We start from the raw sequence: 20,459 nt of genomic DNA, 5'->3' as shown, positions 1-20,459 counted from the left end.
GAAGCTCTTGTACCTTTTTTGGGCGTCATGTGTTGCTTGCGCGATGTTACCGCGATTCGGCAGGCGGAAATGGCGGCAACATCGCACAGCGTTTGGGGTGCTATTGCAAAAAACGGGCAACGCACAGGCGTCCCGCAATTTGCAATGGTATCCGGATCGCGGGGAGAATCTCTGTGATTCTGCCCGCGATCGCTGCGCTCACATGTGAACGTTATGGGTGTCAATTTCTGGGCACTGCTGAGGTGACTGTTGGGTGACAGGTGACATTGGGGGGGGGGGGGGGCTGAGGACTGTGTGGGGACCTTTATTGGTGTGATTTTACTTTTTACATGTGTACAGAGCAGTAACTCACTGTTTCTAGCTCTGCTCTCCTCACACTGGAAACTGTATGAGGAGAGAAGAGCTAGTAACACTAAGTTACTGCTCTTTGTTTACATTTTGTGATCGGCTGTGAATGGATTCACAGCCGATCACATAGTAAACAGTCACTGTCAGTGACTGTTTACTACTGCCGGTGACAGCTGTGTTCCTACGGAACACAGTGCCACCGACATGACCGCGCTGCGCGCTCCCGATCGCGCATGCGCGGTCATCTCCCGGGCGCCTCCATTGTGATCGGCTGTGTCATTGGAATACAGCCGATCACGTGGGAAACAGTCATGCCTATTGGCTGTTTCCCCCCTGCCGGTGACCGGCTGTGTCCCGGGGACACGCCGACACCGGCAGTGCACGGCGGCGCGCCCGCGATCGCACGCCTGCCCTGCATTTCCTGGGTCACGTCATATGACGTCCGCCCAGGATAATAGCCGCACCGTCCCGCCGTCATATGACGGCGGGCGGGCGGTAAGTGGTTAAACTAATGTTTCATATCTGCCTTTACACATTCAGCTAGCATTGTTTTACAAATAAATGCTTCAGTTCAAAAAAAAAAAAGGAAATAGTTTGGATGGGGCAGTTGATGGTGAATACCTCTATCAAATGTATTTATTTCTGCTGTGTGTCCCAAAGAGGGAATTCCTCTTCACTTCCTGCCCGGAGACACAACAGAAGTAAAATATCTCTTCAATATGCAAGACCGCGGTTACCAGAACAGATGCCACCAATGGTGATTTCTCTCCATTCCTGTTCTGGGGTTTAGGCCCTGTTAACACTTGAGAGTTTTTTAGCTCGTAAAACGCTCATCTCTGAAGTCTCAAAACGTCCAACAAGCAAGATCGCATTCATTTCAATGGCTCCTGTTCACATCTGAGCGTTTTGCTGTCTGAAGCTCAAAAAAGTACATGAGCTTCTTTTTTGGCAGACTACAGGCATTTTTGTTAGATCTCATTGCCTGCCTCCAAACACCTGAAAATACGCCTAAAATGCTGTGTGGGACCAGGTGAACAAGCTCCTGGATCTGGCACCCCCCGTCTCCCCGTTGGCCCCACTGGGGGGGAGGCTACCTTTGGTTCCCTCTGGGAGAACGGGTGATCATTTTTGACCCATGGGTGGACGATGGTAACGCCAGTTGCGGGACACTGATGGAACGGGGTAAGCTCCTGTCTTATGAAACTTTAAAAGCCCGCCACGGCGGGTCCCCTATGAATTTTTGGAAATATAGACAGCTCCATCATTTCTTTGCGGTTCATGGCCCCACCATCCGTCCCCAGACCTCTCTTAAGCCCCTTTGAGCCTGTTCATACAGGACGCCCCCATCCCTCATATGGTCTCTGTGTTATACCAATTGTTAGGTGTTGCTTCCTCCGCTTCCGCGCCCGTCTGTGTTCGGCTGTGGCAGCGGGATCTAAGACTACAGCTTTCCGACGCCCAGCTTTCCTATCTTTACCAACAAACCCACTCAAGCTCGGTTGACTCCAAGATGCAAAAAACAAATTACAAGCTAATGGCGCGCTGGTACCGGGTACCGGCGGACTTGGCCTGCATTTATCCCTCAGCCTCCTCTGCATGTTGGCGGACCTGTCGCGGCACTGGTAGCCTACTTCATCTCTGGTGGGACTGCCCAGTCATTGCCCCCTTTTGGCGTGACATCCAGGAGCAGGTCAAGTCCGTCCTCTACCTGGTTGTGCCCTTCAGCCCCCTCCACTTTCTCCACGTTCCCTGTATGCCGCTCAGCCGCTATAGACGTAGCTTACTGCCTCACCTCCTCAATGCTGCTAGGAGGCTTATCCCAATTTATTGGAAGCGGCCACAGGTCGGAGTGGCGGCGGATGGTAGACAACATAAGAGATGCGGAGGGCTGGGTGGCTAAATGTAGAGGGACACGGGAACGCAATGACACAAGGTGGAGACCGTGGCTCGATTATTTGGGTGACCAAGCCGTAGTTCCCTCGAGCCTTGATCAGGCCCTGTTGGTGCTGGCTGACCCATCCTTAGCTGCTCTCCCCATACCCAACCCTTAGCCCCTTTTCCGTGTAGGGTGTCTGACTTTCAGGTGGATGGGAGGACCTCATGGAGGCGTGGTGCGAGATGTGCTCCAGATCCCGGCAGGTACAACATTCTTTCTCTTTCCTTCATTCCTTGGGTCTTTCTCCTACCTTACCTTCTCCCTTTTCTCTTCCTTTTTTCCTTTCTTTTTCAGCCTACCTCTGGTGGGAAGTTTTACGAATGTGTTGGGCAGACTGCCGGAGCTGACTATGTTTCTTTTTCTCCTCTAGCCCTCTTGGGCCACTGGGCTGGCCTCGGGGGTTCGCAGCTCTCCCGTGGAGGCCTGAACTGCTGTAGCGCGCACCCCCCTTCTGCCCGCTTTGGGTGGCCGGGTGTGCTGGGGGGGCACCGGGTCGGAGCGCCACGTTGGGGGAGGTCTGATGGAGGCCGTTGGCCCCCTTCCCCCTGCGGTGTGCTTTGGCCCGGGGCTCCCCTGAGCCAAGCTCCGCGCCAAATAGAGATCTGAGGCTGTCATTGGTAGACTGTGGTTCGTGGCCTCCGGCAGCCTGCCCTCTGTCAACTGTTGGTTTTTGCATTGCACTATGTTTGCATTTATTGCCCCTTTTTCTTTGCATTATGTACCACATTGCACTTTTGTACCCCCTGAGCTGTGGCACTGTTTGGCTACTCCCCCCCCCCATACACCTTTGATGTTGTTGTCACATTTTTGTATGTTTCTCTGTTAAAACGAAATAAAGATTCATTAAAAAAAAAAGAAAAACGCCTACAAAACGCCTGAAAGACGCCCGAAAAAAGCCTGAAAACGATATGCCCAGGTGTGAATGGAGCCTTACTGTACAATTTTGGATTTACCATCTGGGGACAAAGGTCACCAGGACTAATGGAAATGAGGAATATCCTCACTGTGACACAGACCGCAAAAAAACATGTTTAACGTTTTCCAACTCGATCCAAAACTAAAAAAAAGAGGTTAGCTTTAGATATACTATATCATTGCATGATCCAAATTGCAACTGGTTCTCCTTAAAGCAAGCTTAATCTCTGATATAGGGCAGATTCTGTACTTCTCTCTCTCTCATCTTCTTGGGTGAAAAAACAGATCTATATAAAAAAGTCCCCAAAGACAATTCATTTGCATATAGGGCCTGTGAACACAAAAGACTACCCAGGAATGTAAATTTGATCTCATAAAGGGAAGCACGCTGTTTTCTTCTCTCTCCCTGGGTAACAAAGTACTTGCTCTGAGCCGTGCAATAGGAGTAATTCAGGCTCATTTCACCATTCAGCTCCAAGAAGAGAATCAATGTGGAGCCAGAAATTGCTTCACTCTGCAGTCTCATCATCATTCATACTCGGCCACCCCACTGAGTCCCAACCACCAAAGGCCCATTCAATGCAACAAGCTTAAACCCCACAATCCACATTCTGAAATGGGTCATTAAACCAGAAAGTATGGCCACTGCTGGTTTCAGCATAGGAGGTCACTGAATGTGACAAATTGCAATATAATGCTCAGTTTAGGACCAAAACTGCTTTTGCTATAAAAAGAATGATTTCTCATTTTAGGGTTTAAATTTAGAACTAAAGGAAAAATGTTTTTGCTTCTCCTTTTGGATACAATACAGGAGGGTTATAAGCCCTGTCGTTTTTTTCTTTTTGCCATCTGTATAACTGGGGGGAGATTTCTCTTCACTTCCTGTCCCATATCCAAAACAGGAAGTGGCAGGAAATCTGTCCAAAGGGAGGGAATCCTTGGAAAGTTCGGATATATCTTTCTTCCAAGCCTTCTGAATTGGTCCTTTCTTTTGGCCTTTTTTTTGTGATAGACAGTCTAAATGACCACAGGGTAAGCTTGGAAAAGTCTTGGAGTTTAAAGCTATTGTAAAGTCTTGTTTATTTTCTTATAAAAATAAAAAACATGTTGTACTGTACCAATGGCATAGCCTGGGATGTCAGCGCCCGAGGCAAGGTAATTAATTTGCGCCCCCTACACAAATCTTCTAGACTACTACACTGACACCTACACTGACCTAGATGACCACTACACAGACCTACCTTATTCCTACACTGACCTACCTGATTACTATACTGACACCTACACAGACCTACCTGACCACTACACAAACCTAGCTGACCAATACACAAACCTACCTGACCACTACACAAATCTACCTGACCACTACACAGACACCTACACTGACCTAACTTATTCCTACACTGACCTACCTTATTCCTGCACTAACCAACCTGATCACTACACTGACCTACCTAATTTCTATACTGACACCTACACTGACCTACCTGAGCACTACACAGGCTTACCAGAGCACTACACAGACCTTCCTGACCACTACACAAACCTACCTGACCACTACACAAACCTACCTGACAATTACACTGACCACTACACAGACCTACCTGTTTCCTGCACTAACCTACCTGATCACTATACGGACACCTACAGAGACCTATCTGACCACTACACTGACCTACCTGACCACTACACAGACCTACCTGACCACTACACTGACCAACCTGATCACTACACTGACCTACCTAATTACTATACTGACAATAACACAAAATGAAATGAATGGGCTGCCTACATGCAGAACACAGGTAGCAATGTTATAAAGCTAGCCTCATATCCTTCACATCACAATCCTGTCATTACAATTGTGTTCTCAGTCCCCCTGCACATCACAACCCCTCTTCACATTACTGTCCTCAGTCAACCTTCATATCCCCCCCCCTCCTCTCACATCCTTGTCATCACCCCCCCCTTTAAATTCCTATCCTTATGCCCCTTTATATCATGCCCCTCTTCCTTCACATTTCTGTCCTCAGCCCCCCTCTGCATTCCTGTACTTAGCCCCCTTTATATCGCCTCCCTTCCGCCTTTACATTCCTGTCCTCACCTCCCTACCCCTTTACATTCCTGTCCTCATCCCCAGTACCCCTTTACATTCCTGTCCTCACCCCTTTACATTCCTGTCCTCATCCCCAGTACCCCTTTACATTCCTGTCCTCACCCCCCACCCCTTTACATTCCTGTCCTCATCCCCAGTACCCCTTTACATTCCTGTCCTCATCCCCAGTACCCCTTTACATTCCTGTCCCCCACTACCCCTTTACATTCCTGTCCCCTAGTACCCCTTTACATTCCTGTCCCCCAGTACCCTTTTACATTCCTGTACCCCACTACTTCTACATTCCTGTCCCCCACTACCCCTTTACATTCCTTCCCCCCTACCTCTTTACATTCCTGTACCCCACTACCCCTTTACATTCCTGTCCCCCACTACCCCTTTACATTCCTGTCCCCCACTACCCCTTTACATTCCTGTCCCCCACTGCCCCTACATTCCTGTCCCCCACTACCCCTTTACATTCCTGTCCCCCACTACCCCTTTACATTCATGTCCCCCATGACCCCTTTACATTCATGTCCCCCACGACCCCTTTACTTTCCTGTTCCCCATGACCCCTTTACATTCCTGTCCCCCACTACCCCTTTACATTCCTGTCCCCCACTACCCCTTTACTTTCCTGTCCCACAGTACCCCTTTACATTCATGTCCCCCACTACCCCTTTACATTCCTGTCCCCCACTACTCCTTTACATTCCTGTCCCCCACTACCCCTACATTCCTGTCCCCCACTACCCCTTTACATTCATGTCCCCCACGACCCCTTTACTTTCCTGTTCCCCATGACCCCTTTACATTCCTGTCCCCCACTACCCCTTTACATTCCTGTCCCCCACTACCCCTTTACTTTCCTGTCCCACAGTACCCCTTTACATTCCTGTCCTCAGCTTTACGCCATCTTCAGATTCCTGTCCTCAGCTTTACCCCATCTTCAGATTCCTGTCCTCACCCCCCCCCCCATCTTCAGATTCCTGTCCTCAGCTCCCCCCCTTTCTCAGCTCCCCCCATCTTCAGGTTCCTGTCCTCAGTTCCCCCTTCACAGCACCTTCAGCTTCCTCCACAATGCACATTACTAACAGAGCGGACAGCAGCTGGACAGCTCCACATGGACAGCGGCAAGCATGAAGATGACATCAGAAGCAGGAGAGCTCTAGAAGGAGGGCGGGCTCTGCATAACTTTTCCAGGTAACCAGCTTGTGATTGGTTGCTAGCAACCAATCACCTGTGGGTTAACTTGAAGTCCCGTCCTCCACCCGAAGCTGTACTGGCTCTGATATCGGCCTCCTGCCTCCCGCCGTCCATGCAGGGCTTGTTTAGGATGGCTGAGCGAGCTCCTAAATGGCAGCGTGACACTGCGCCCCCCCAGATTTTGTGCCCGGTTTGGCTGGCCCCCCCAGCACCCCCCATGCTACGCCACTGTACTGTTCTTACATGTTGCCATGGATTTGAACAGAACAGCCCCGATCCTCCTCTTTTCGGGTCCCTCTTCTGTGATCCTGGCCCCTCCCTCCTGTTGAGTACCCCCACAGCAAGCAGATTGCTATGGGGCACCTTACCCGAGTCCCAGCTCCCTGTGTCCATTCAGACATGGAGCCCTGACCCAGCCCCGCCCCCTCTCTTCCCTGATTGGCTAGCTGATGTTGATTGACAGCTACGGGAGCCAATGGTGCTACTGCTGTGTCTCAGTCAATCAGGAAGGAGAATCTCTGACGGCTGAAACACTGGTGGACATCGCTGGACAGAGATTGACCTGCGTTAAGTGTTAGGGGGGCTAAGTGGGGCTGCTGCACACAGAAGGCTTTTTATCTAAATGCATAGAATACATTAACATAAAAAACCTTCTGCCTTTACAACTCCTTTAAGAGAGTCAAATTCAAACTTTACAGGAATGGCTAAGATCTGCACATAACTTTAGCTGCCTAATGAGTCATTGATTTTTTTGACACATTTCTTACTAAAGTTAAACTCTGATTACGTATTTTTTCGTCATATGTTCGGTTTCAGATGCCCTGGGTTTATCATAGGTCAACACGAAGGAGACTTCATTCACAGACGTGAATTTTTTTCATTAAGAAATGCTTTTTGTTTTTTTGTTTGATGAATTCTTTTCAATCCGCATTTGCTCCCCTGCATATGCACTCATTAGCTGCCGTGATGAGACTCAAAAGCCTACAAATGACTTGGCAGGATGATGGAATAAAGAACGCTCCTTTGTGACAGGGAACCAGCAGTGCGAGTCTGCAGAGCCTACTCCCACCTAGATGATCATTTCTACTCGGCATTCGGAGCTTTCAGTCAATTAGAAAAGAAAATCCTACAGCTGCGCCTGCCACTTATTTCACATCGTGACTTTTCTGAACAGACATGAATTTCAAGGACCCAGAACAAAGGCTGCGTGGGAAAAGCCAAGCCGACAAAAAGCAACCTTGTCATTTTTAGCCTCGCTCTACAGGCTCCCCACCGTTTTAGAACCTATATGGATGGGGTATGGGGCATGACTAGCCTTGTGAATGATAGCTACCACTCAGATCCAAGTGAGGGCCACAGTTTCCACCAGCCTCATGGACATGTTTGGTAATAATGAAATGAACCCCAGTTTGAGATAAATGAAGGCCAAATCTCACCTCTTCTTCTGAAAATGGTAAACGGCCTAGCAGTCAAGCTCATCCTCTGGTTTCTGTGTCTGCTGTGTCATTGCCCTAAAGCTATCATGCAACAAAGAAGTTCTGCTTTTTTACGTTACCAAAAAAATATATGTACAGATTACCAGCGGGTGGGTTGGGCCCACTCGCCCTGCACGTGGGGTACCTTTGGCATGGAGCATGCTCATCAATGTCCGGGACCAGGTGGAGACTGCAGTCATGGGAATAATCTACCATTAAGGCAGTTTGCCAACTTAGAGATGAGCCTTCACTGTGTGTAGTAATAAGTTACAGAGTTCCTCTGAAAAGTGCTGTCCCATGTCACTACACACTGTATCTTGATGTAGGCTGCATTAGGATGGACACTGCTGAACCTGTGCCCTCTCCACCAGTCCAGCATACCTCTGTTACCACACTCCAAGTAACAGAATGCGGTCCCACTGTGCACATATATATGAAAATAAAGGATGGAAGATAAAGGATCCTCCCCACAAAACGGATCAACTAAGGGCACCAATGAGATCAGTTACAAAATTGAACAACCTTATTAGGCACATATGCCGATACAAAAAGAATGCAAATGGATGTGGCACAGACAAATACAATAAAAAATAATTTTAAAACAATACAGAAAAGCCATGGAATGACAACAACCCGGGTTGGTGCAGAGGGCTGGTAGATGTAAAAAAGAAGAAAGCCAATTGCGGCTGGAAATGGATATTGCACTGTCCCAAATGCCAGCAGTCGATGACTGATGTAAAAAAATAATGGAGTTAAACCAGGCACAGTCCCAAGTAAAGGAAGTCACAACATGGGGTATTTAGATGAACTGATAAATGGTACCCCAATTGGAAGGGAGCTGATTCTGGAACAAGCAGTAAGGGATGGACATGGAGGGAAAAACCGGGAGTAAGTAAAGAAGAAGGCAGGCTTCAATCCAATGATAAGTTCCAGAGTAAGCCGTTCACGGTGTTTTAAACAAACATAGATAAGTAGATGGCAATTCTTCTAATTACCGTCCAGGGGACATAGATGCAGACCTCAAGGATAATCCGGGATGTTCGTACCTTTGTGGCAGTAGAGCGGGACATGCTCTGTGATTGGACACGGCTGGTCACATGGTAAAGAGCCTATGTCAGTAGGCTCTTTACCGAGATCGGAGATGCGGTGTGTCAGTGTGACACGCCGCATCACCGATCGCCGATCTGCGCGCCCCCCCCGGGGGGACGCAGAGCGCATTATCCTGCCGCCGTCATAGGACATCCGGTCAGGATAATGCAACCACATTCCCGCCGTCAATCGCCTATAGACCGGGCGGGAAGTGGTTACGTTTCTTCTTTTAGGCCGTATGTATACGGGAGTAGAAAAATGCCACTTTTTTATTTTATTGATCAGAACACAAGGTGCATGGTTGTTGGAAAAATACACACTACTGTGTAAAGATAAGTAATACAGTGATGAGTACAGAGCCGTTAAATTAAATTAGAAAATTTTAAATTAGAGTGCAGTAGTTTATACAGATACATGTGTATACAAGTGTCTAATGCAACACTGACAACTAGAAGAGGATGAAGAAGAATTTTAGGCATATAAAGGCATACGTGTGGTCACACAAGGTCTTTATGGAACATTTTACTAAGGATCTTTCTATCAATCCTCAATATAAACATCAGTACATTGTTATATCTGTGTACAATAGGCCTAAATGTAAAATGGCAGACAGACAGGTGAATGAGAAAGATAAATAAAATGGAGAACCCTCCTAGCTAGATTGCTAACAGTTGAGACAAATTCAATTTTTGGTTCCCCTGTAACAGAGGAGTAATGTTCATTTGCTTTTGGCTGTTCTGAGTTCTGCTGGTTGCAAGCTGTGCTTCTTTCCCCTGGATTCTGGTAGGTTCCAGAATTCAGTGGGTGGAGAAAGCAAACCCTAATTTGCATATTCATGCAGCCTCAGCCAATCCCTGGCAGGAAGAATGGCCAGTTGGGGGACAAGGTGTGTATAAATAGGCTGGGGCCTGGAACAGCAGGGCCTTGTTCCTATGGGAGAAGACCCAGCCTGAGGCTCTCTGGGTTGTTAGCTGCAGCCTTTAAGAAATCTATCAGTGTCCAAGCTCCAGCTAGAGCTAGGGGACCCACGCCCTGAGTTCCTGAAAAGCAAAGCAGGAAGTCTACAGAGGATCTGACCTGAGGCATACAGTACAGAGGCTGGTTGGTACCATGGAAGTACCCAAGGCACAGTGCGTACATGCCTAAAAGATCACCTAGACTGTCCACATCACCTTTTGGGAGAGCTAATTCCAGTTTGCTGACTTAGGCTTTACCTTCGCAATGGGGGTCCCCTAAATTGTATGTAGCACCCTCCCAGGTAGGTGCTAGGGAAAGCATATGTGTGACCCTGTTCTGCTTATCAGGAGGGTCTGATCTGTTAGTTAGCCTGTCACATGATTCCAGGTGTGACCTGTTGAGTCTTGGCTGGGAGTCTCCCCACTGTATCCAGTGAGGGACCTTGTTGGACAATGGAGGAAACCTAGCCAATAGCACACCAGGGTTTATGACTGTCCCAGCTCAGCCCTGGGTCTGTGCAACAAAAATGACTGGGAACCCACAACACTGGAAGTAATCAACTTACCGTAATAATGAACGGAACGGTGTTTATCATTTCCAGAATGAAAGACACTCGGAAGATCTGTTCCCATATATTCCCCTGCAGATTTAAAAGAGAAACAATCAGGGTCCACTTACAGTGCAATGTGTGCACTGAACACAGGTAAATGTATGTGCGTGATGTTGAAAAAAAAAGTGGGTCTTGCTCTCTTTTCTTTCCAGCGTAAACCAGCATGTATCAGTGCAATACACCAGTGTGAACTGCTCTCATTCACATACCTAAGTCCTTCCATTGGAATGCACTGGAAAAAAATGTGCCATTGCATCTAGTGTGAATGGACCTTTAGTACAGTATTAAATCCAAAACAAAATATTTATTATACTGCAGCTTACCAATTCTTAGATGTTATGGATGCATTCGTTTTCATTTTTTAGGCTTTCTTTCCTTTATTTTCACCTGGTGATCCTGCAAATAACTGTTATTTTTCAACAGAACAAGCTGTCCTGCAGAAATAGCAGATAGGGGGTTGGGACAAACTATTTACCACTGGCAGGGGTGTTCACAATGATCAACTTTTATTGATTTATGCAAATCCCAAAAGGTAAAAAAACCAAAAAAAAACAAAACAGTTGCTATAACTGCTTTTAACCACTTTAAAGGGAAACTTCACCCAAAAGGGGAAGTTTCGCTTGTTTTCATCCTCCCCCTATCCTATTTAACAATTGGCACTTTTAGGGGGGGGACCGGGTACCTGGTTTGATCGCCAAATCCAAGCGGAAGTTCGACCCTCCCCTACTTTCCCCACAGCCTTCTGAGACACATCACAGGTTCCAGAAGACTTGGGACCATTCACAAAGTGCAGCGTGGCTCATGCATGCGCAGTAAGAAACTGCCTGTGAAGCCACAAGTTTTTATCACCTTTATTGCTATCACAAAGAATGTAAACATCCCTTGTGATAGAAATAAGCAGCGACAGGTCCTCTTAACTGAGACATCTGGGGTCTATTAGACCCCAGATCTCTCCTCTGCCCTGAGAGCATCTGATTAAACTAAGATCAGTTTGAGCAGATGCTTTTTCCAAGCCATAAAGGGCTTGTGTACATTCTGCAGTAACCAGAAGTGAAAATACTTGTTGCTTCCAATTTCCAATACCATTGATCATCAGGAATGTTCCAGTCCCTGATCAGCTGTATAGTAAGCTGGAGGAACCGCTGATTTTAAACCCGGGTCCTCTAGTGGGAAGGGAGAGCCTGGAATTGAAGCGGAGAGCGACGGGATCCCTCCCACCACTTGTAAAAGCAATCCAGCAGCTATTTAGTCACTAGGATTCCTCTTCCAAAAAAGGAAATCATTAGCTGAAAAAAAATATACCACTTCAAATTGCTGACATAAATGTACGTAAGCTGGTCCAGAAGTTGTTAAAAGTGATAACTAAAGCTTAGGTTCAATATGTTAGTGTATTAAAATCTGCTAGTACATTTAAAGTTAATGTAAACCCTTGTCTTGTAAAACAACCCATTCCATTTAAAATAGAAACAAAAGGCAAAACATTTGTGTATAAAAAATGTATATAAATATTAAAAATACCTTTTTTCTCTTTTTTTATAAGTAGGGTTTTTTTCTCAGAGAATAGGTGCAGGTGCTTCCCCCCTTCCAAGTTACCCCTTACCTCTGCCCTCTACCCACCTCCAAGCACCTTCCCTTGGCTCCACCCCCTGTCCACCTCCCAGTACTACCCCTTTTAGAGAATTCAGGACCATTTATTTTGTGGCGCTAGGTAATTTGTATGGAACTTGTTAATGACAACAAGAAAACAGATCCCTGCAGCCAGCAACAATAGCCACCCCCCGCAACAACAGATCCCCCGGCAGCAATAGACCCCCCCTGCAACAAAACAATATACCCCCCCCCCTTCCCGTGACAATAGATTTACCCGAGCGATAATAGACCAGCAACAATAGATCTCCCAGCAGCCAGCAACAAGAACGTTGCATCAATGCTGGTGGTGCCGGACCTGGGTTCCCCACGCGTTCCCGCTGAAAAAAGCCCTGTTTATAAGTGATTCCCTCTGTTCTCAGTTGCATAAAGCTGGGGGAGGAGAAATAGAAGCTCACTGATCATTCCAGCTGTGCTGGGGGGATGGGGGGCATGTCAGGACAAGTCTGATCATTGGAGGAGAGCAACACAGCTAAAGAAATTACCACAATGTGCTCTCCTGCTTAGTGTGGTCAGTTTTTAATAGGAAAGCAGAGGGACTGGCAGGAACACCAGGGATTTTATACAAAGGAAGCATTACAAAGAGAACCGGATACTTTTCCATACATTTACATGGTACGGCAGGCACATTTCAGGAATATGAAATTCTTGGGTAACATCCCTCCCCCAGACTGACAATACTGCTGTCTATAGGTACCTCTGTTGCTCCTTTATCCAGAGTGGAAGCACTCTAATTCAGAAAGTGTGTTACTGCCAGAAAATCTGATGAAATAATGTGGCCACCGCATCTAAGGTTTAAAAAGCTGCAATATGTTACATTTTTGGTTTTGGATTTAATACCACTTTAAGCTTCTGAGTAATGAGATTGCATAGAGGACTAAAGAGGCTCTGCAGCAGCTGAGCTATCTTTCTTCCAAATGGTGAAGGGTACTTTTTGAAGGCAGTAAGGGAGGTAGTAACAAATCATATGGACTACTTTGCAATTGACACGTCATCCAAATTTTACCAGGACCAAAGTAAAAAGAACAACTTGACTTCTAAGTAATAAGAAGAGACGTGCTAGTGTGATTAATGGCTGCTCTCACTGCTGACATTTAGCAATGGAATTGCTCTAAGTTTTTCATCATCTGGTTTATTAAGAAATGCATGCATTTTAAAGAAGCACTCTCGTCAAACCGTTATAATGGGTACAGTCTAAATGTATTCTTCAGCAGCCTGTCCTTACATCTGTCACTGTCCCCCATTATACACGACTTAACTCTGAGAGTTAAGACTTCCATTTTGTGAACCTGAAATTATTTCCCCTGCTGGAGTTTAATCATTTTACCTTATAGCTGAGATAGATTAGAAGCATTGTCTCCAAGAAGCTGATGATAGCCACAGTGACCTGAGGAAAAAAAGAACATTGGAGATATTTTACGGAAATCGAATTCAATTTTTTTCACCCGTACACGGCCACACGTTATCATCATCATTATTATTATTATTGTATACATTTTCAGAGCTCTGACATATTGAACAGTGATGTACTGAGAACGCCCGGTCATTCATATTCAGTCCCTGCACCAGGAGCTTACTCTCTAATGTCCCCACTACAGTCATACACTTATATTATTATTACACATTAAAATAGCTTTTACATATTCCACAATACTGTACAAAGGATGCTGAACCATTTACATCCCCTCTGTAACAAAGGAGCTTACACTTTAAATTCCCACAACGGTTACACACTATTTATTATATTTATTTAGCTCTTACATATTCCACAGTGCTGTACAGAGAATGCTGAACCATTTACATCATCTCTGCATCAGAGGAGCTTACATTGCCATTGCCATCGCCACCACAACCCAACAGATTGACTAGGGCCAAAATATTCAGAATTCAGCCTATTAAATTGTCTTAAGCTGGCCATAGATTTTCGAATGAATGTTCTTCCATAGGTACATTGAAAGTCTTGATGAATGTCATTCAAAAGTACTTGACAAATTTAATTGACGTTTGATTTTGTAATGTAATTCTTAGAAATAAAAACACATTCACTATTAGAGATTAGTTCATTGAAGAAAAATTTTCCATTCTACGCCTCTGAACTTTCTTGTCACTGTTTTCAAAAACTAGCATAAAATTTGACCCATTAACAATTAGAAAATGAAATGAATGTTCTTAAAATGAAACATTGCACCCATTCCCTACTGCTCTTTCCCTCTTTCCTTTATTTCTGGATCCCCCTTTCTTTTCTCTTCTTCTTTTTTGGTTATAAATTCTAATGCCTGTCGCAGAGATTTTATTGGCAGGGGACCATGGTTGGTCCGAATTTGCCGTTGGCCATGGCCTCTGCCATGGCTCGGTGCACAGACGGGTTTCTTGTGGAATGGCAGTTGGTAGATGCCTTCCCCAGTCCAGTAGGCGACATTGGGGTCGGGGGGCCGCCTCCCCTCCTGGGCGCATTGAGCTCCCATGGGGGCACCGGGGGGGGGGGCAGCCGGCCTTGAGAGTGAGGGATGGGGGGCTATACATAGGTTACAGTTTAGGCCAATATCCCGCAGTTTACATTTTTTCAGTTTTATATTTACTGTTTTGAAGATGCTGTATTGTTTCTATGCTTAATGGCCGTGACCCGACGGCATACTTTGCACTGTTGTGACTTCCATTTTCATGAAAAATCCAATAAAAATATTGAAATATAAAATGAAACATTACATGCACAACTCTTTTACGTCATGGCCAGGTTTATTTTTTATGTGGCACTGAAGTAAGATTGCCCTAGATGGATGTAAAGGAATAGCTAATGTTGGTGATACATGTTATAGAATCAAAAAAGAAAAGAACAAAAGAATCTGACTTTAACGGTTGCCACCCATAATCCCAAGTAGGAAGAAAAGGGAGTACTCGTGTATATAAAAATAACAAAGTTTTTTAATACAAAATGTAAAATTCAATAAAAACATATTATAGAAATATAGCGACAAACCATGCAAATACTCGTGGTCTCCCATCAAAAATTACTGAGTATATAAGCATAACAAAAAGACCAATCAGTGTGGCCCACTATTAGGTAAATTTATAAGGATGGAAATCAAACCACTATATGCAGGGCCAGACATATGAATCAATATGCTATCACAAATAGAAATATAGTGAGTGCACAGCTTGTATAACAGTGTAAATTTGCTGTCCCCTAAAAATAGTCCATATTGGAGCCAATTAGCCATTTTCCCTCCCCGGTATCATGTGACTCATTAGTGTTACAAGGTTTCAGGTGTGGATGGGGAGCAGATGTGTTAAATTTGGTGTTATCGCTCTCGCTCTCTCATACTGGGCACCTCATTACAAAGAACTCTCTGAGGATCTGAAAAAAAAAATTGTTTCTCTATATAAAGATGGCCTAGGCTATAAGAAGATTGCCAAGACCCTGGAACTGAGCTGCAGCACACTGGCCAAGACCATACAGTGGTTTAACAGGACAGGTTCTGCTCAGAACAGGCCTCCCCATGGTCGATTGAAGAAGTTGAGTGCACGTGCTTAGCGTCATATCCAGAGTTTGTCTTTGGGAAATAGACGTATGAGTGCTGCCACCACTGCTGCAGGGGTTGAAGGGGTGGGGGGGTCAGCCTGTCAGTGTTCAGACCATACACCGCACACTGCATCAAATTGGTCTGCATGGCTGTCGTCCCAGAAGGAAGCCTCTTCTAAAGATGACACACAAGAAAGCCCACAAACAGTTTGCTGAAGACAAGCAGACTAAGGACATGGATTATTGGAATCATGTCCTGTGGTCTGATGAGACCAAGATAAACTTATTTGGTTCAGATGGTGTCAAGCGTGTTTGGCAGCAACAAGCTGAGGAGTACAAAGACAAGTTTGTCTTGCCTACAGTCAGGCATGGTGGTGAGAGTCTCATGGTCTGGGACTGCATGAGTGCTGCTGGCACTGGGGAGTTACAGTTCATTGAGGGAACCATGAATGCCAACATGTACTGTGACATACTGAAGCAGAGCATGAGCCCCTCCCTTTGGAGACTGGGCCCTATGGCAGTATTCCAACGTGATAACTACCCCAAACACACCTCCAAAATGACCACTGCCTTGCTAAAGAAGCTGAGGGTAAAGGTGATGGATTGGCCAAACATGTCTCCAGACCTAAAAACTGTTAAGCATCTGTGGGGCATCCTCAAAGGGAAGGTGGAGGAGCTCAAGGCCTCTAACATCCATCAGCTCCAGGATGTTGTCATGGAGGAGTGGAAGAGGACTCCAGTGGCAACCTGTGAAGCTCTGGTGAACTCCATGCCCCAGAGGGTTAAGGTAGTGCTGGAAAATAATGATGGCCATTAGGATGACCCCCCCCCCCGTGTCAGTATTTTGTTGAACCACGTTTTGCTTTAAATACAGTCTGTTGGGATAGGTCTCTAATAACTTTGCATATGTAGACTTTGCATTATTTGCCCACTCTTCTTTGCAGAACTGCTCAAATTCAGTTAAATTTGATGGTGACCGAGCCATGCAAGGACATTCACCTTTTTCTCCTTCAACCACTGTGTGGTTGTTTTTGCTTTGTGCTTTGGGTCATGTTGGAAGATTACCCTTCTCCCCATTGACAACTTTCTGGCAGAGGGCAGTGGCTTTTCCTCAAGATTTTGCCCCATCCATTTTTCCTTTTATTCTGACAATTGCTCCAGTCCTTGCTGCAGAGAAACCTCCACAACAGGATATTACCACCTCCATGCTTTACTGTAGGAATGGTGTTATTTGGATAGTGAGCTGTATTGGATTTCTGCCAGACATACCGTTTGGTGTTGAGGCCAAAGAATTAAAATTTTTAGCCCTGTTCACACCTGCTCAGCTCCTAAAATGCTCATCCCTGAAATTCCAAAACGCCCAACAATCAAAATCCCATTCATTTTAATGGCTCCTGTTAACATATGAGCGTTTTGTCAGCTGAAGCAAAAAGCCTGAAGCTCAAAAACGTACATGAGCTTCTTTTTTGGCAGATTACAAGTGTTTTTTGGTAAGATGTCAATGCCTGCCTTCATACACCTGCAAAAAACGCTTCAAAAAATGACTGAAAAACGCCTGAGAAAAATCGCCTGAAAAAAACACCTGAAAATGATACGCACAGATTTGAATGGAGCCTAAGTCTCATCTGACCATAACACCCTTTTCTATCAATAGCTTCTATGACCAGTTTCCTCCTGGCTCTTTTATCCAGTTTGGAGCAAAGTCCTGATCCAATGAGGGGTCTGTATTGTACCTTCCACTTCTTAATAATAGATTTTGGTGCTTTTAGGCATTGATAAAGATTTTGAAAATGTTTTGTATCCATCTCCTGGCTTGTGCCTGTCCACAACTGTATCCATGAAGATCCCAGTGAAAATGCTTTGCCACCCATAGGTGACTGTTCCAGGGATTGAAATGCTCCAGGAAAGCTCTTTTCATGCCGAGCTAATCAAAATGACCACAGCTGATCACAGTTGAAAGTCAAATGGCTTTGTGTGCCATCGAGAAGGTGATTAGCTACACCTGATTGAGTTTACAAGTAATTTTTAGTAGGGGTGATTCTTTTTCCAACTCAGTGATTCTGTTTTTTAATTTTTTTTTTCCTGACATGTTGGTGTTATATCTTTCACTTGGATGTTAAGTTGCACTGAGCAAATACAGCTGAATAAAACAAAAACGACGTCTGTCTTTATTTCAGGCTGCAAAGCAACAACATTTGATTATTTTAAAGGGGGACGATTCTTTTCTATTCCCCTCTGTATATATATGGAATTGTTTATCTTGTCGTCGTGTCCGTGTAACAGTAAGTGGATAAGAAACCTTCAGAGTACAAGTTACATTCACATTTTTCCTTCCACCTGAAGAGGGTGCCAGAGGCACATAGTAGCACATAGTCTAGCCATGTTACGTACAATATGTATGTAATATACAGTAATCAGAATAGTATTTTTATTTACTAATTTAGCCTTTCATTTTTCATTCACTGACAATTTTCTCACTGGTTTACCTATTTGTAAATCTGCTTTCCGTGTTCTTTTCAACCTATTTTGACAAGCCAACACTAACCTAATTTTATGTTTCTAATCTAATAATACACAAATTTTACAGCAAATTCACCAATGCACTGAGACATTATGATATTCTTTTGCCAAACTCAACACCTCCATCTTCACCAAGGTACTGCCCCTTTAACGAAGTACTGAGAATTTGTGTTGAACCAGGACACCTGCTTTCTAGACTTATTGGCCTTTGGGATCAAACAGTTGAGCTTGTTTAGTTATAATTAAAGCTTAACATTTTTTTTAAAGTTTTAGATAAAGAAGGATATGGTTAATACCGCTGCCAGGATTGTCTGTCATTTTTTTTTGTAAGGGATTTATCAAATCTTTGTCCCGGATACACAAAAGGAAATGAGATGAAACTTCCCTAAAGTAAAGGGAAAATCCCTCTTTAATAGAACAGGTGTCCCAATGGGAAGCTTTGCCTTCTATTCCTGTTTCAATGACAACTGTATAATTTTGGATTCTTCACCACCTTCTGTTCCAGTGTCAATATACAGGAAAATCCCCCTCAGAGAGGACACAAACACAATAAAAATTTAACAAAGGTTTAACCCTTTTGCTGCCACCAATGTATGTCATACGTCGGCAGCAGGGGGCAGGAGCAAGGTGGGGAGGGGGTTTACATTCACTCCCGGTGGCTACAAGAATGCGTACAAATTGGCAATTGTAACCTTTCAGATGGAAATGATCCAGCAGCTATACCCTAATGAATACACTCCCCTAAATTCCCCACATACAGTTGCATGTCATAAAATTAGAATATCATCGAAAAGTGAATTTATTTCAGTAATTCAATTCAAAAAGTGAAAGTCATATATTTTATATTCAAAATGTATGTGTGAAGTGAGCGTTAAAAATAAGTATTGTGAATAGCAGCTAGCAATAATTAAAGGTGAATATACAACCTGCTGTAGTATATAATGAGTATAAGTGCAGCGCTAATAATTATAACCCTGATTAAACAATTAAAAATTCAAACAGATAAAACATCTTCATTTAGTGATCAAAGTGTGTTTAAAGTCCAAAAATAGAGTCCAAAAGTAGGTGTAGCAATCAAAAGTCAGCTGCCTGGCTCGTTACATTCAAAACAATTGCTCCCGTGACAGACACAGAGTGCCAGAACACTCACCAGACATAAGCCAAAGAACAGCCGTGAGATACAAAGAGTGGAACACCTTGTGTGTTACCAAAGATTACTTCACTGTGCTCTCCTTCAATCATCCAAATGCACTCACCAGATGCTGGAATGAAAAAGCCCTGTAATGCTGTAATTCAGAATGCTGGAAGCATGGCCTGCTATACCGATCCCACTGTCACTTTTCATACGATATATGCTGCATAAAAAAGCTCACCAACAGGAGCCAAAATTATGCAAATATAGTGTAGTATTTATTATATGTTAAAAGTACATATAAAAAACTTAAACATAAACTCACATGAAAGACTGCCGCTCCTACCATGAGGAGATGTCAGCGTATAGGCCCCTCCCGACGTGTTTCGTGCTAAAACATATTGTCAAAGGGATCCGCTTATCACTGACGTCTTGTTCTAAACAGCGTGTAGGAGGAGCCTATACGCTGACCTCTCGGCCACTGTGTCCTCGTGGTAGGAGCCGGCCCAGTGGAACGCAGGTGGAGCGCACGCTGAATTCAGAGCGGCGATTATAAAACAACATGCGATTTTCCTGGGTGCCACTTGTAGGCACATGCGCATTTTATACCTTTTGTTTTTAATTCATCTCTTAATAAAAACGATATTGTGTGATTTTTCGATTTGCATTTTAAATTTTGGGAAAACTTCTGGAAGTAAATTCTCTGCTGCTGAACCTGATCTGACACCCATCCTTCCTATAATCAAGCCCAGGGGGGCAACTTAGAGATTGTGGAACCCGGATAAAAGGGAGTCTTTAATAAGTGGTGCAGGTCCTGGTGACTCTCAGGTATCTGGTGAGTGGTCCTTTCTTACAAAGGTGGAGGAGCACAATTAAGGAGAACATTTCTATAAGAACACTATTCAGCAATTATCACAAGTGGTGATTTGAAGAATATAATTTAAAATGGACTACAGTGATACCTCGGTTCACGAACGCTTCTGTTCACGAACAACTCGGTTCACAA

At 44.7% G+C, this 20,459-nt stretch overlaps 1 protein-coding gene across 6 annotated transcripts in view; it reads right to left on the bottom strand.

Moving 5' to 3' along the window:
- KCNT1 (potassium sodium-activated channel subfamily T member 1) overlaps positions 1 to 20,459 on the bottom strand; it is a 659,112-nt gene that overhangs the window by 151,875 nt on the left and 486,778 nt on the right. For all 6 annotated transcript variants that reach the window (XM_082263648.1, XM_082263649.1, XM_082263652.1 and 3 more), the window contains 2 exons: positions 13,609 to 13,668; positions 10,590 to 10,664 (listed from right to left, as the gene is read on the bottom strand). In XM_082263648.1, the coding sequence (XP_082119774.1) occupies positions 10,590 to 10,664; positions 13,609 to 13,668 (135 nt within the window). The remainder of the gene's footprint in view (positions 1 to 10,589; positions 10,665 to 13,608; positions 13,669 to 20,459) is intronic.

The sequence above is a fragment of the Pelophylax lessonae genome, assembly GCF_965119305.1.
Source record: "Pelophylax lessonae genome assembly, chromosome: 7".
In the NCBI taxonomy this organism is placed as follows: domain Eukaryota; kingdom Metazoa; phylum Chordata; class Amphibia; order Anura; family Ranidae; genus Pelophylax; species Pelophylax lessonae.
This window is presented reverse-complemented; position numbering and strand designations above follow the sequence as displayed.